At 36.7% G+C, this 14,984-nt stretch overlaps 1 protein-coding gene and 2 pseudogenes across 1 annotated transcript; all 3 read left to right on the forward strand.

The window, feature by feature from the left end:
- On the forward strand, positions 6,549 to 9,026 carry LOC18592035 (cytochrome P450 81D11). Its single transcript, XM_007018517.2, has 2 exons — positions 6,549 to 7,534; positions 8,169 to 9,026. The coding sequence occupies exons 1-2, from the start codon at positions 6,620 to 6,622 to the stop codon at positions 8,787 to 8,789; spliced, it is 1,536 nt and encodes a 511-aa protein (XP_007018579.2). The 5' UTR covers positions 6,549 to 6,619; the 3' UTR covers positions 8,790 to 9,026.
- Positions 11,907 to 14,869, forward strand: LOC18592036 (annotated as a pseudogene).
- On the forward strand, positions 13,175 to 14,869 carry LOC18592037 (annotated as a pseudogene).

Here is a 14,984-nt window from a genome sequence, read left to right on the forward strand (position 1 = left end):
TCGAGTTCAGAGGTTCATATGTTCACCAGCCAATGAAGCACCAACTACCTCTAGTTCTCCGCCAGAGTTGTTCCTATTTATGACTAGACATATCAAAGTTGTTTCTTTTTCATGGGGCTTGTTTTGTATTGATGGCGACTGAATGCAGCAACACAGAGGTGGGGGTTGATGGATTTTCATGTTCTTTGTCTTTCCATAATGAAACTTTAATTCGGCATTCCCCAAAGTCGTGGTGGGCAATGCCAATCACCAATAGTTGTTTCCCACGTGACAAGAGGTCAAGAGCACTTACTTTGCGCAATTAGTTTATTTTTTTTTTTTTGAAAAGCAGAATTGTACCATTTCAGTAGACATAAGCTATGCAAAAAGTACATCCAAGAGGAGGCCGGCAATCTCCAACCCCATCCAGAAAGAACCTGCAGAAACCAAAAACTTAATCTGCAGCAGCTAGATCACTGGAAGAAACCAAAAAGAACAAAATTTATATCCACCCTGCAATTAGTTTAATTTGCATTGACCATAAATGTATAGCCTGTGGCAATATCATAATGTGTGACGCACTTATATGACTTGTGCCTTGAATAACAAAGTTAGTACAACATGAATTTATCTGGTATGTTAATAATTTGTTAATTAATTGTTATTTATCTAATGATAAACTGAATACGTGGTTTTAAAAGTTTACCAAAAAATAAAATAAAAATTTTGATATGCAGAATTATATTTGTTTAAACTTATTTGTCACTGATACAAATTCAATGATTGGTTAAGATCAAGTTAAAGATTCGAAGTTGACAATACTGAAATTAAGTTGCCAGGCCTGTAGACGCACAGAATCTTTCTGTTTTGTTGGATTGAGGCAATGAGAAAATTACATCAGAAGTAGCTGCTAAGTTTGTGCCGTGGCCCTCCCCCTGGTAAGTTGCCGACTCTGCGATTCTGATGAGAAGGAAGCGGGTAGTGGATTGACGAGTCAGGAGATTGAAACTTGAAGCAGAGGATTGTCATGTCTATAGGCACCTTATCCTAAACAGAGCAGTAGCTTAAGTGGTGATTGGTGAAAGGTGTGACAATATTACATGAGGCGATTCGCTCCAAATAAAATTTGCCAAAGTACCAAATAGGCAAATACGCAACTTCAAATGATCAAATGAATCGTGGGATGGTTCGCTTATGCATCCATCACTCCCTGACATTCCCTCAAGTTCGAAGACAGTAGTGGCAGTATGACTCTCAGAAAAGACATGGTTTATTATGGGCTTCTTTTTATTCGTCAACGAGGACTTGAGCCTTTTTATATAACAGTTGCTTTTTGTATGGAGCTATCTATATAAACATTGGGCTCCGGCCTTCTTTTTCAAGAAATTTGAGCTTTGGGCTGCTTGAGTTGTGTTCTTTGGGTTTGCAGGCTCATTCCACCAGACGTTAATGCTTATAATTTCCAGTAACAAGTAAGTAAACATTTCAACGTAGGGTATTTCTCTATGAGCAGAAAAACACACGACCGAGTCCTTTTCTCCTACTCCATGATTTGGTGCTGTATAAAATTTTACCACTTCTGGCCCAATACCCGTATGGTTAGGAAAGGAGGTTGAGCATTGGGCCCAACTGAGATTAATTGGTTGCATTGGGCATTTTCTTTTTTTCTATTTTTAATGATTAAACACATAATTAAAACTTATTATGTACACAATTGACCAATTTGAAGGGAAATTTTGAAAGCAAAAGAAATACTATACTATTATCTTTTCTAGTATTACATAATTGGGGTGGTTCATTTTCCATATTCTGGTCGGTTGAGTGGATAATAATGCTGCGAATTCTGACTCGCCAGCTATCTTGTCAAAAGTTTGGCTAAGTTTGTCGCGCAATCCCTCCGGTCTCACGACACGACAATCCTCCAGTCACGGAGTGGATCAAATTAAATTAATCTGACTCTGTTAAGTACTACTAAATATTACTTAAGCAATAGATTTTCTTGTACTTTGAAAACTGGTACGCCGTATACTCAAAGGGTATGTATTAGGAAGAAGCGTCAGCTGTTTAAGTTGCTCATGACAAGACCATTCAGAACGTGTACTTTAAGCAAAGATTTGTATATGTATTTTCATTGCCTTGGACACGAGCTTTTGCATGTCGAAGGGAAAAGTCCTCGGAGAATGGCATGGCCAATAGCTGGTGAGTTTAGATACCCCGAAAATCTTTTTCTTTTCCTCTCTTTTTCTCTGCCCTCTGGGATGAAGTCGCTATAAAGAGAAAATTGACTACTTTCCAAAGGAGACAAATAAAACCAGGACAAAGATAAAGCACTAGAGCCAAGATCTATATATACCATAGTACTACTACTATCATTCAATTGCTGTAAATTGGACGTGGAATGACCCTTTTTCCAGGGCCTGAAAGCGAGAAGGAAAAAGCAGAATAGAAAGAAAAGTTCTCGTAAAGCACAAAAAATATATTCTAATAAAGAAAAGCAAAAAAGAAAGTGTTCTTCGTGAGATGTGTCCCTTGTTTGCAGGGTGTACTCAATAACACTACATCACCTTTTCTTACTTCTCTTTTTCTTACATTTCCGAACAAAGACACTTAGCTTTCTCTTGTTGGTGCTTTTTCTCTCGAACCCTCGCCCTTGTTGGACCCATTATATAGATTTTTTCATTTCTTTGAGGAAGTCGAAGATTTTAGATTTCTCTATTTCTCTTTCTCTCCCACCCCACTAAGAAGAAAAACCCCGATTTCGCTTGGCAACAGCATGCACTTTCAACCGTCTCTACAGGTGGCGTTGTTGCAGAAACTAGTGGTCGTAATAATGTTGCTCTCTCTGTTAGTCTCAGGAGACCAGAAGGAAGAGTCATCAGTGCTTGTTGGCATGAACGGTTACTCACCAGGTACTAAAGAGAAGCAACCTGTGAGGCAGCAGCAGCACCAACGTTTGAGGCATCACTTTGATGCGTTCTTTTCAAGCAAGAGGAAAGTTCCAAACGCCTCAGATCCACTCCACAACCGTTGAAGCTTCTTTTTCAGTGTTATATTTCTCCAAGATTTAGTTAAAATGTGGGAACATTTGAAAAAAGAAGACTTTAAGCTTTATAAAGTGGAAGCCATTAAGCGCTTGCAAAGTTGCACTTTTGGTTTTTTGCGCATTTTGTCAAAAGATAGTGGGTTTTGTGGGGATCCTTCTCTATCCCCGTGAATTGCATTTGCATCCATGTTTTCAAAATTTTGTTGGATTTTTAAGACTTTGTCATCCATATTTTGTATTGTCTATACCGCAATATATGTGTAAATGATATATATATTAAGTAATGAAGAAATTTGGTCTACTATTATTTGACCGTGTGTTCCTTCCGTTGGTTGGTTTCAACAACGAAACGTCCTTTATGTTGTCTCTTAGCTCTTTTCTTTCTCTCCCAAGTTTATTGCCTCCTATTCACTTTTCAGAACCTCGCTTTATCGAAAGAGTGATAGGTTGCTTTTAATAGGTAATAGGTTAAGAGTTTTGGTGGTATCAGAGAATAATCTCTCTACTCCTTGCTCTAGCGCTAAAGAATTGTTCTTGTCTATTTGTTTTATTACTCCTTGAATTGTTTTTGTCGCTCATTGAATGTAATCATGTATTGTCAATAAAGCGGCAGAGCCTTCGAGTTGAGTTCTACATGTGACTTGTAAGTAGAAATCGAGCTCTTTCTCTTTTCTTTTTTTATTCAACAAAGAAATATTGAGTTGCTTTTACTTTTTTAATATAAGTTTATCGAGATGAAAGGTTCATTCCGTACAATGTTACTCTGCCACGCTATATTAAGAAACAAGTGAAAGATAATTTCAGTTAATACTTGACAGTTTTATTTGTTCAAGGAGTCATCCATCGTTGTTTCGACTGTCGTTGTCATGAAGCATAGAACTCGCTCGACCATTAAGCCATAAATATGGTGCTCGCTCACAATCATTGGCTGAATCAGGATTTAGGTAAGGTATATTTACCAAACAGGAGGATTATTATCCAACTGTTGATAGTTTTGGGAGACCTGTTCAAAATTGTTTTGAAAATTTGATCTGATCTGCAAAAACCCAAGCTGAGGCATACCAACACTTGGAAGCTTACAGATTTTGTTACTTGTACTATGATGGGTACTTTGCATTTCGACTACTCAAGTAATTTATCTTCTTCTATGTATATCTAGAGAAGGCCCATGTTTAAGTAGAGATTGGCTGCTTAAGCTTGTCAGATAACTTCAGCGACGTAGATATGAAGTTGAGCTTGAGTACTTGAGTTTTTCAAAGCATAAAAATGAAGCCAAAGCAAACGAAAAGCTACTCAAAGACAACCTGTTTATTTATATAGCAAAACGAGAAAGTAGAAACCAATGCAGTCGTACGTTTTTCAACTTTTCCATAGGGGATATGTCAATCGTTTCCCTTTTTGTTTTTTTGAATTTTGATGGCAGGGGTGTATATCTATGAGAAGTTAGGAGTGGACCCTCTGCTTAAATGGAATCGTTCCTGGAGCTGACATTACGCAAAGGCATGTGTGTATGTAGATTTTGGCAGGGAGACCTTTGCATCGAGAAGCAAATTTTGAGCTTTGTTGACCACTGAAAGCAGTACGACATGGACAAGATGACACTCAGAAGGGCAAGCGTTAGAGATTCCAATTAGCCTAATCATTTCTACACATCCCACCCCTACCCTACCAACCCCTCAAACTTTGCAGAATTTTAAATCTCAAAACCATAACTTCTTCCTGTCTGCTGAAAGCAATGCACATTTATCAGACGCTTTCTCAGGCTTAATTTGTTTATTTTATTTTGATGGGGCTTCGGCATGAAAACTAATAACAACTGTCTCTGGCGTGTTAGAGATATAATATTATAGTAGTATATTTACCATAGTTATTAGTGGATTCTTTTTAATCTGTTCCTTTAGGCGTGCATTACCCGTGGAAAATTACTCTTTTAAGAACGGGCTGGCCACCAAACAAAGGGTTCCTAAATTGGGTTTACAGGAAATTGGCTTTGAGTTTCTCAGGAAAGTTGCCTGTTTCTGTGAAAGTAGAGACCTCTTGTACCGGAATTGTGGCTTTATTTTCCAATAGGCTCGGCTGAAACTCCTTAATATTTGCCGTTCGTGCTAAGGGGTCCCGATTTGGGATGGATGATTAGGCATGCTTAAGTGCAATAACAAAATTTTTGTGAAACATCTTCTCAAAGTATATCATCCCTAAAGAAAAATACTTCATGAAATAGTAATTCATCATTTTCAATTAAAGATTGTCATGTTTGGATCAAACTTTTGAGTGAAACCAGACAACGCATCCAGTAGCATTGTCGTTATACAATACATGGTGGTATTTTTTTGTCGTGCTTTGGTTTGTACCATAGTTTTGGCCATACGGCTGATATTGGAGTACTACTTTGTCTTATTAGGCCAAGAGAAATTGCAGTCAAAAAAAAAAAACAACAGATATTGGTGGTTGCATAAATAAAATTTGGGTTTGAATTCTGAACTAAGTGGTCTCCCTTTGGGTTTACTGATGAAAGTGGACCATGAAAAGTTGGCCAGATGAATGGGCTTACAGCAAATGGATTTAGAAAAGTTGGCATGGGCTTTGCGGATAGATATCCTTGCACTAGGTGCATTTACAGCGTTTTGAATGGGAAATAGTTGGGCTTGGGCAAGAGAAGGTGGACTTGAGCCAATTTCTGGAATAATCGTGTTTGAGGCCTAGCCTTTGGTGCCCCTTTTTGTGTCTGTGAAAAATTTAACTTAACCCCTAGCCCAACTTATTAAAAACCCGATAATGGCTAAATTGAGTGCTTGATATTATCAGGATAAAAACTTAATCGAGCTCGAGTATCAAGTATCTTCGAGTTGATACTTAGATTTCACCCGATTAGCAAATTTTTTACTTAAACCCATCTCAAACTAGAATATAATATGTTCAAACTTTACCCAATATAAGATATTTTGAATTTTAGTTAATTGAGTTGAGTAACTTTGGATTCCCGAAAAATAATACCCATCGCCATCCCAATCTTTACTCGGCATATTAATGTAGTATATTTGACTTGACCTCATTCTTGTTTGCTGATTGGATTGCTGAGCCAATTGCCTGGGCATTGTCAAGTACCAATCCGCTAAGTTGCCATTGAAGACAACTAGTGTTCCTTGACTTTCGCTACCGAGGTGTCATAAAAAGTTATTGGTTTAGCAGAAGATATAGATAGGCGTTGCCCTCTTTAAAGATCAAGAAAAGGAATTGCTCTGACCTTTCACAGTCCAGGGACGCAATTTTTCTTTGAAACACGACAAGAGTTATTTTTCTCCTACAGAGTTAAGAATTGTTATCTGGTGAAAAGCTTTTGTCAGCTCGTCAAAGCTGTGATCGACCAACTGAATTCCACCACCTAATTCATATTTCAATTGGATAAATGGGCGATAGGATGGGTAAATTTTAAGTGGGTATGGACGGCCAAATGGTTACCGGTAAAGATTGCCATCTTTGGTTTGTCCCTACATGTTAAACGAGATCCACAATTTGAAGTTATAAAAGTCAGGGTCTCTCTCTGCCTTTCTGTCTTGTCTCTAATCTAGCGTTCCTGATCCGATTTTCTGTTTTTCCATGGAAAACCTGTACCATTTCCTTGGTATCATATTCTTCATTTTTCTCACCATCAAGCTTTTAACTCAAAGGAAGCAAAATTTGCCTCCGAGTCCCTTTACTCTGCCAATCGTTGGCCACCTTCACCTCATCAAAAACCCGCTCTACCAATCACTGGAGACCTTATCATCAAAGTACGGCCCTGTTTTATTTCTCAGATTTGGTTGCAGGCGTGTCCTTGTTATATCTTCTCCTTCTGCTGTCGAAGAATGCTTCAACAAGAACGATATAATTTTTGCAAACCGGCCTCGGACTATGGCTGGGGATCTTCTGACGTATAACTATGTTGCTTTCGTGTGGGCTCCTTACGGACCTCTTTGGCGGAACCTCCGCCGTCTAAGCGTTGTCGAAATTTTCTCTTCAAAAAGCGTTCAAAGGTTTTCTTCCATACGTGAAGAAGAAGTTGCCAACTTTATTCGTCACTTGTTTAAAGTCTCTGCGGCTAACGGCACCCAAAAGGTGGACTTGAAGTACTTGTCTTGTCTTCTGACAACGAATGTCATGTTGAGGGTGGTGGCGGGAAGGCGTGGTGTTGACGATGCTACGGACATGGAGGCTGAAGAAAAGGTATTCCTCCGGGAATTTAAGAATATATTCTTCCCAAACTTGGCAACGAACATATGTGATTTCTTCCCAATTTTGAGGCGGGTTGGTTTCAAAGGGATTGAAAAGAACATGAGAGAATTGCACAGGAGGAGAGAAGAATACATTCGGAATCTAGTAGATGAAATTAGATTAAGGAAAACTAGTTCTTCTGCTGACGTTCCTGAGATAGAGGAAGAGGGAAAGAATCCTTCGCTCATCGAAAAGCTTCTTTCTATTCAAGAAGAAGATCCTGACTTCTGTTCCAATGAAGTCATCAAGAGCATGGCATTGGTATGTACTAACTTGCTCTGTCTCATAGATTTAACTGTTTTTCACTCTTTTGTCAGCTGGAATTAAAACTAATACTAGTGATTAAGGTTGACTATTTGAGCTTTTGATGTTTGGAACAATTTTCTGAAACAAATATTGGGTATGCAAAAAAAAAAAAAATCATCAGATCCCAAAGAGACCTTGAGGAGAAATTAGTCAAATTACCATTGGCAGATGCTGGAAATCACTCCCCTGCCTCTGGATGGACTGGATTAGTCAATTAAGGCTGTGGTAAATGCAAAATAAGCAAAGCAAATGCTTTTTGGTTTGTCTGTCGCTTATTGTGCCCAAAAGGAAAGATTTCAACCTTAATGTTTTCAGCATTAACATGTTTGAAAGAAAAAAGCCAAGACAACATTTTTTATGAAGATCAAAATTCAGACAAGCAGATGAAGATTGGGCCTTCAAACTTAACTGTGACCTCTTATTTAGCGTCCAAATATGCGTTAAGTACTCCTTGAACTTCTTAATGCCATACAAATTAACTTTCTATAATAAAATTGATCCTTGTTTTTGAAGTTTTAAAATTAACTTGTTTGATGTTATAAACAAAAATAATCTGTTTTTAACATTCGGCATGCAACATATGCATCAGATGATGTTCGTCGCAGGAACTGAAACGACGGCAGTTACAATGGAATGGGCAATGTCACTCCTATTGAATCATCCGGAGGCGTTGCAGAAGGTGAGAGCAGAGATCGTCAGCCATGTTGGACATGAGCGCCTGCTAAATGAATCAGATCTTGCCAAGCTACCCTATCTTCGTTGCGTTGTAAGTGAAACACTCAGGTTATATCCTCCAGCACCGGTTTTGTTGCCTCATTGCTCATCTGAAGATTGCATGGTGGGTGGATATGAGATACCAAAGGGCACACAGCTCTTGGTCAATGCTTGGGCCATCCATAGGGATCCTAGTATATGGGAGGAGCCAACCAAGTTCAAGCCTGAAAGGTTTGAGGGAGCTTTCGTAGAGAAAGAAGGATTGAAATATCTGCCATTTGGACTTGGGAGGAGAGCTTGTCCAGGCGCGACCATGGGCATGCGGTTAGTTTTGTTGGCCCTAGGTGCAGCTGTACAATGCTTTGAATGGGAAAAGGAAGGGCCAGAAAAGGTGGATATGAGCCCAGGTACCGGAATGGTTATGTCAAGGGCTAGGCCATTGGAGGCTTTATGTTGTCCACGTCCTGATTTGATTAAACTTCTCTCCCAATTTTAGAAGTCCGGACTTTTAACTACAATTTAGAGCTTCCAAAGAGTTTGAGATTGTAAGTTTGAATAACTAAATAAGTGCTACGGAGATTGGCCTTCTTTCTAAAATAAGTTGATGCTATGTAAAGATTGCTGTTGTTGAATTTACTTTTCTTTGGGATAAATTAGTAGGCGATGTGAATTTTCACCGATACCCAGTGTATCAAAATAAAATTTGAACATACCTTAAGAATTCCGTATCTAAATTTTGTCAGCCAATAGCTGGGGTTTTGCCTGTTGCCTCTTGACCTATGTGACATTGAACATCGTGCACCAACCCTAGACTGTTCGATTGACACAAGGTAAACATGAATCTGGGGACGTTATCTCACACTTTGTTCTTCTGGACCTGTTGCGTTAGTGGCATTTCAAGTTTTTGTTCTATATGATTTCTAGTATAATTAAATCGTTGAGCAAATTGTTGTCTTTCCTTTTCTATGCAATTAAATAAACTGCTAGTTTCAAACTTGAAATGACAACATAGTTCATGATACTTCAGAACGGGGAACAGATTCTCTGCTATTAGAAAATACATCAAAACTATTGCTTTTAAATCCTTGAATCTTGGAAGTTAAGTGTAATAACTCATGGGTTTTTTTAGGATAATGTACAATTATTATTATTATTATTTAATTCTTGGATAAGGTAAATGTATTCATTGAAATAGACATACTTTGCGGAGATATTTATTACAACAATAACAATTGTTGTACAAGATCTTGGTTTAATTTTATTACACTCTCAAGATAATAAATGTGAGCGCATTATAACCTAGAACAAGAGCCCCCGTCCATTTTCATTTTGAAGTTAATAAAGGATTTGCGAATCTTGAAGTAATTTTTTTGCTCAAATCAGAGTGAAACCAGATAACTTGGTTTGCCCATTGTACTCTCTTGAAATCAGTGGCCAATATTAGAGGAAATTGTGATAAATGATCAATTTCATAAAACTTATTTTAAAAATAACTGTTAAATGTTTTTATTTAATTTTTGTCAAGACTTGATAAAAAGTCTTTAAAACCCTTCAGACAAATTAGATATTTCTGATTTCTTTTTTATGTTATCCAAAACAGTGTCCATCTAGTTCTCTTGTACCCTTTAAATCATTCAAAATGATGTTTTTAATTTTCTCTTTTTCTTTTTAAAAAATCTTAATAATAAAAAGAATTTAAATAGGGTAAAGTAAAGAATTTGTTCAAGATTTTTCATCTATTTTGAAATAAATAAAAGGTTTCAAATTCGATGCAAAATTGAAATAAAGAGACAGTGGAAAGAAAGAAGAAGAAGATGAAAAAGAACTGCAGGCATTTTGGTTGTAAAGGAAAGAAAAGGAATGGTATAAGATTTTCTGTCCATTTTGAAATAAATATAAAGTTTCAATTTTTTCAAATTCAGTGCAAAATTGAAATAAAGAGAAAGTGGGAAAAAAAAAAGAAAAAAGAAGGTGAAAAATAACTATAGAGAAGAAAACGATTTTTGTATTTTGATTACTTCCATCCATCTTTGGTTTAGTAAAATCTTATAAAAAATTTTAAAAAAGTCCTTATCAGATGATTTTGTTCATGAATCGCAAAATTTTGTGTCACTTTCTAATGATTTTGTTAAAAAAATGTATAAGAGCTTTGTTAGAAAGATGTTCTCTACTGTTTACGAAAATCTTAGAAGATGATTATAATATTTTTTCAATATGACGTATAATAATTTTTTTTAAATATGGCGTGAGACAATTCTTTTTTTTAACATGATATGTAACAACTTCTTTAACATAGTGTGTAACAATAATATTTTTTCAATATGGTGTATAATAACTGTTTTTCAATATGGCGTAAAACAAATTTTTTTTTTTCAAAATGACGTGTAACAATTTTTTTTTCAACATGATGTGTAACAATATTTTTTTCATGTGCGCTTGAATATGAGGAAGTTTCATTAAGGGTAACTTTGTCTAAATTTTTTTCTTGACTAAAAATAATTAAAATTAAAAAGAGGATTATTTTAAAAAATACCTAATTTTTTAGATTAAATGCTCAATTTGTGGGCAAAACTTTTGAGTATTTATCAATTTAGAGTCAAAACGTTTCAATTGTAGCAATCAATAACCAAATGTTTTCAATTTCTTACAATTAAAAGTTAAAGTGAGATGTGTCTGACACGTGTAAAAGATATGCATGGAGCGGATGCTGACTTGTTGTGTAAGATACAGAAAGATAGTTTTGTTAGAAAGTCTTTTCTGTCAAGTCAAAACGGTTCATATTATGGCGTGACGTGAAATAACTTTTTCATTATGATCTGTAATAACTAAATTTTTCAATATGGCGTGTAATAACTAAATCTTCAATATAATGTGTAATAATTAAATTTTTCAACATGATGTATAACACCTAAATTTTCAACATGACATGTAACAACTAAATTTTAAACATAACGTGTAATAACTAATCTTCAACATGACATGTAATAATTACATTTTTCAACATGATGTGTAACAACTATATTTTTTAACATAACATGTAACAACTATATTTTTTAACATGACGTGTAACAATTAAATTTTCAACATGACGTATAAAAATTAATTTTTTAATATGGCATGTAACAATTACATTTTTCGATATGGTGTTTAACAATTAAATTTTCAACATAACATGTAACGATTACATTTTCAACATGATATATAATAATTATTTCTAACATGGTGTAAAATAATTAAATTTTAAAATGTAACAAGTTAACTGCTATGTCATCAGCTCACGCAATTTTTTATCGCGTGTGATACATGTTCCATCCACCTGTCAACTTAGCTATTAATTGTAAGGAATCGAAAATGTTAATCTCTTAATTGCTATAATTGAAATGTTTGTCCATTAATTGAAAAAAATGCCCAAGTGATTAGCCATAAGCATTTAGCCTATTTTTGAGGATTAAAAAAAAATTGTCCCATATTTATATTATTTCTTGACTATGAACAATCTAGGTAACTATTGTTAATGAGATATTTGCCCAATGAAAAGGTGTGTTCTAATTTCATTCGGAGTTTATGCTTAAATGCCACAACCCGGATTAGGTGGTCCTGTTCATGCTGGGAACAGGGTGGCCCTCTAAATCCTGCCAACAAGCAAATCCTGTCTTTCTATCACAGTCCAATTTTACCTCTTGAAGTTGCCAACCCGCCATCGCCCTAAACGCCCCCAAGATGATCAATAATTGACTGCGTAGTGAACAGTGAGTACAGACATGTTGAAAAGTGTTACCTTATCTGCTATGCTCTCAAGAAAAAAAATAATGGAGTAAGGACCAGTGTATGCAGTGCAGATTTAAGACGAGACTATCAATTTAAAGGTTGTCCACATATACTTTATCTAATCGGGAAGGACAAAATTCCGGAGTCTTTTTCTCTGCCCTTATTCCTTTGTTTCTCGCGTTCTTGATCTGATTTTCTAATTTTCCATGGAAAATTTGTGCCAGTATCTGGTTCTTATACTCTTCATGCTTCTCACCCTTAAATTTCTAACAAACAAAAGGCAAAAGCTACCTCCAAGTCCGTTTTCTCTTCCAATCATCGGGCACCTTCACCTCATAAAAAATCCACTCTACGCAGCATTGTAGACTCTATTGTCACAGCATGGTCCTGTTTTATACCTCCAATTTGGTTCCAGGCGTGTCCTTGTTGTATCTTCTCCATCTGCTATTGAAGAATGTTTCACCAAGAATGACATAATATTTGCAAATCGGCCACAGACCATGGCAGGGGATATTTTGACGGACAAGTACGTTACCATTGCTTGGGCTCCTTATGGTGATCTCTGGCGGAACCTTCGTCGCCTCAGTGTTGTTGAAATATTCTCTGCAAATAGCCTTCAAAGGGTTCGTTCCATACGTGAAGAAGAAGTTCGCAACTGTGTTCAACAATTGTCTAAGCTCTAAGCTAATGGCACCCAAAAGGTGGATTTGAAGTTCTTGTTTTCTCTGTTGACGGTTAATGTCATGTTGAGGATGGTTGTGGGAAAGCGTGGCGTTGAGGAGAAAGCTAGGGACGTAGAAGCAGAAAAAGTTTTCTTGCGGGAATTTACCGAGTTATTCTTTCCAAGCCTTGGAATAAATGTTTGTGATTTCTTTCCTATTTTGAGGTTGGTAGGTTTCAAAGGAATCGAGAAGCATATGATACAAGTGCAGAGGAAGAGAGATGAATACGTTAAGAATTTAATAGATGAAATTAGATTAAAAAAACCTGTTTGTTCTGTGGACTTTCCAGCTGCGATAAAGGACCGGAGAAAGAAGCCTTCGCCGATTGAAACGCTCGTCTCTTAAAGAGAAAGATCCTGAGTTTTGTTCAAACGAAGTCATCAAGAGCATGGTACTGGTAAGCAGTACATTCCAGCCTTTGATCAATTTTTTTTTTGTAAGCCTTTAGATGATTCATTGAAATAAATGGAGATGATCTTAAAACTTCTAACCTGCCATATGGAGTCCTGCCTTTGATCATTTATTGTCGTTTTACTATTTAGTCAGGTGAATAAAAGAACAGTAATTATGCTCAAAGACTTGAAACTTAAATCATGGAACCATTTTTTCAAGCCAATTGCTTATCAAAAAAAAAGTTTTCAAGCCAATCTTCTGGATGGGTATTATGTAAATTTTGTGCAAATGAACAGGGCATGCAGTGAGTCCGCTCAGTGGTTGGCTTGTTGGGGATTCTTTTTGTAGAGGTGATTTTGAGCTGTTACCCATAGATTTAGAGTGTAACAGGTCAGAATCTACTTGTTTCCTCTCAGAGGTGAACGTTTTTGTTCTCCCCTGCTTCTTAGTACACATAAAATTTCAAAAAAAAAAAAAATCTTCTGGATGGAAGTAAATCTTGTTATATTAGAAATGCATCTTTTTGAAATGAAGAAATTCTGACAGCAGCAAGAGAATTAGCCTTGTATCGATTAATCCTTTACTAGTATTCGCTTGATCTCTTACTTAGTGACCTGATTCCTATTAGCCATTTGAACTTCTAAATGCCATGCATAATAGAATTGAGCCTAAACTGTTTCTGAGAATTTTTTTTTATAAGCGTTTCTGAGAATCTAGAAATGTCAGGAAATTATGGAGCAAGGAAACTAACTTTTTAAATAATATGGACAGTTTGTTGTGATATGCTAGATTGATGTTTATATCTTAAAGTAATTTTACGTGCCAAACATACCATCAATCTCTATGCGATATTTGCATCAGACGATGTTCAATGCAGGGACAGAAACGACAGCAGCTATAATGGAATGGGCAATGTCACTTCTCTTGAATCATCCAGAGTCAATGCAGAAGGTGAGGGCAGAGATTGATGCCCATGTTGGGCATGGACGCTTGCTAAATGACTCAGATCTTGCCAACTTTCCCTATCTTCGTTGCATTGCAAACGAGACACTAAGGCTCTATCCTCCATCACCGCTTCTGTTGCCTCATTCTCATCTGAAGATTGCGTGGTGGGTGGATATGAGATACCTAGAGGCACAATGCTAATGGTGAATGTCTGGGCAATCCATCGGGATCCCAGTTTGTGGGAGGAGCCAAGCAAGTTCAAGCCTGAAAGGTTTGAAGCAAGCTTTGGAGAGAAGAAGGATTCAGATATCTTCCATTTGGACTTGGGAGGAGAGATTGTCCTGGCGCTGCGATGGGCATGCGGTTAATTTTCTTGGCCCTAGGTGCAGCCATACAATGCTTTGTATGGGAAAACGTCGGGCAAGGCAAGGTGGATATGAGCTCCGGTTCTGGAATCACTCTGTCAAAGGCTAGGCCATTGGAGGCTCGGTGTTGTCCACGCCGAAATTCGATTAAACTCCTCTCCTGACTGAAATGCCTAGGCTTGGTTTGGAGCTGCTCTACCATTTAAGTTGTGACAATATTTAAGTGCTAGAGCTAGAGGGACTTGGCGTCCCCTCCAACCCCTATTTCTGTTGTAAGGTCGTATTATATAATTGATTGCCAGTGTTGAATTTTCATGCTAGGTATGCAAATTCAACGTTGTTTCCTGTCTAACTGAATAAACTTATATTGAAATTTGAATTTATGTGACCAAAAAAAAATTTGAATCAACATTGTTCCTGTCTAATTATGCCTTTTTTTTTTGAAAGTTAAATTCATTTCATTTCAAAGACAGAGTATTCCCCTTGTACAAGCAGAGT

The sequence above is a fragment of the Theobroma cacao genome, chromosome 8 (genome assembly GCF_000208745.1).
Source record: "Theobroma cacao cultivar B97-61/B2 chromosome 8, Criollo_cocoa_genome_V2, whole genome shotgun sequence".
Taxonomy (NCBI): Eukaryota; Viridiplantae; Streptophyta; class Magnoliopsida; order Malvales; family Malvaceae; genus Theobroma; species Theobroma cacao.

Bases quoted from the DNA above. Each gene is read 5' to 3' on its own strand.
- LOC18592035 (XM_007018517.2), top strand. From the start codon at position 6,620: ATGGAAAACCTGTACCATTTCCTTGGTATCATATTCTTCATTTTTCTC. The intron at 7,535-8,168 runs GTATGTACTAAC...CATATGCATCAG, and splicing joins TCATCAAGAGCATGGCATTG to ATGATGTTCGTCGCAGGAAC.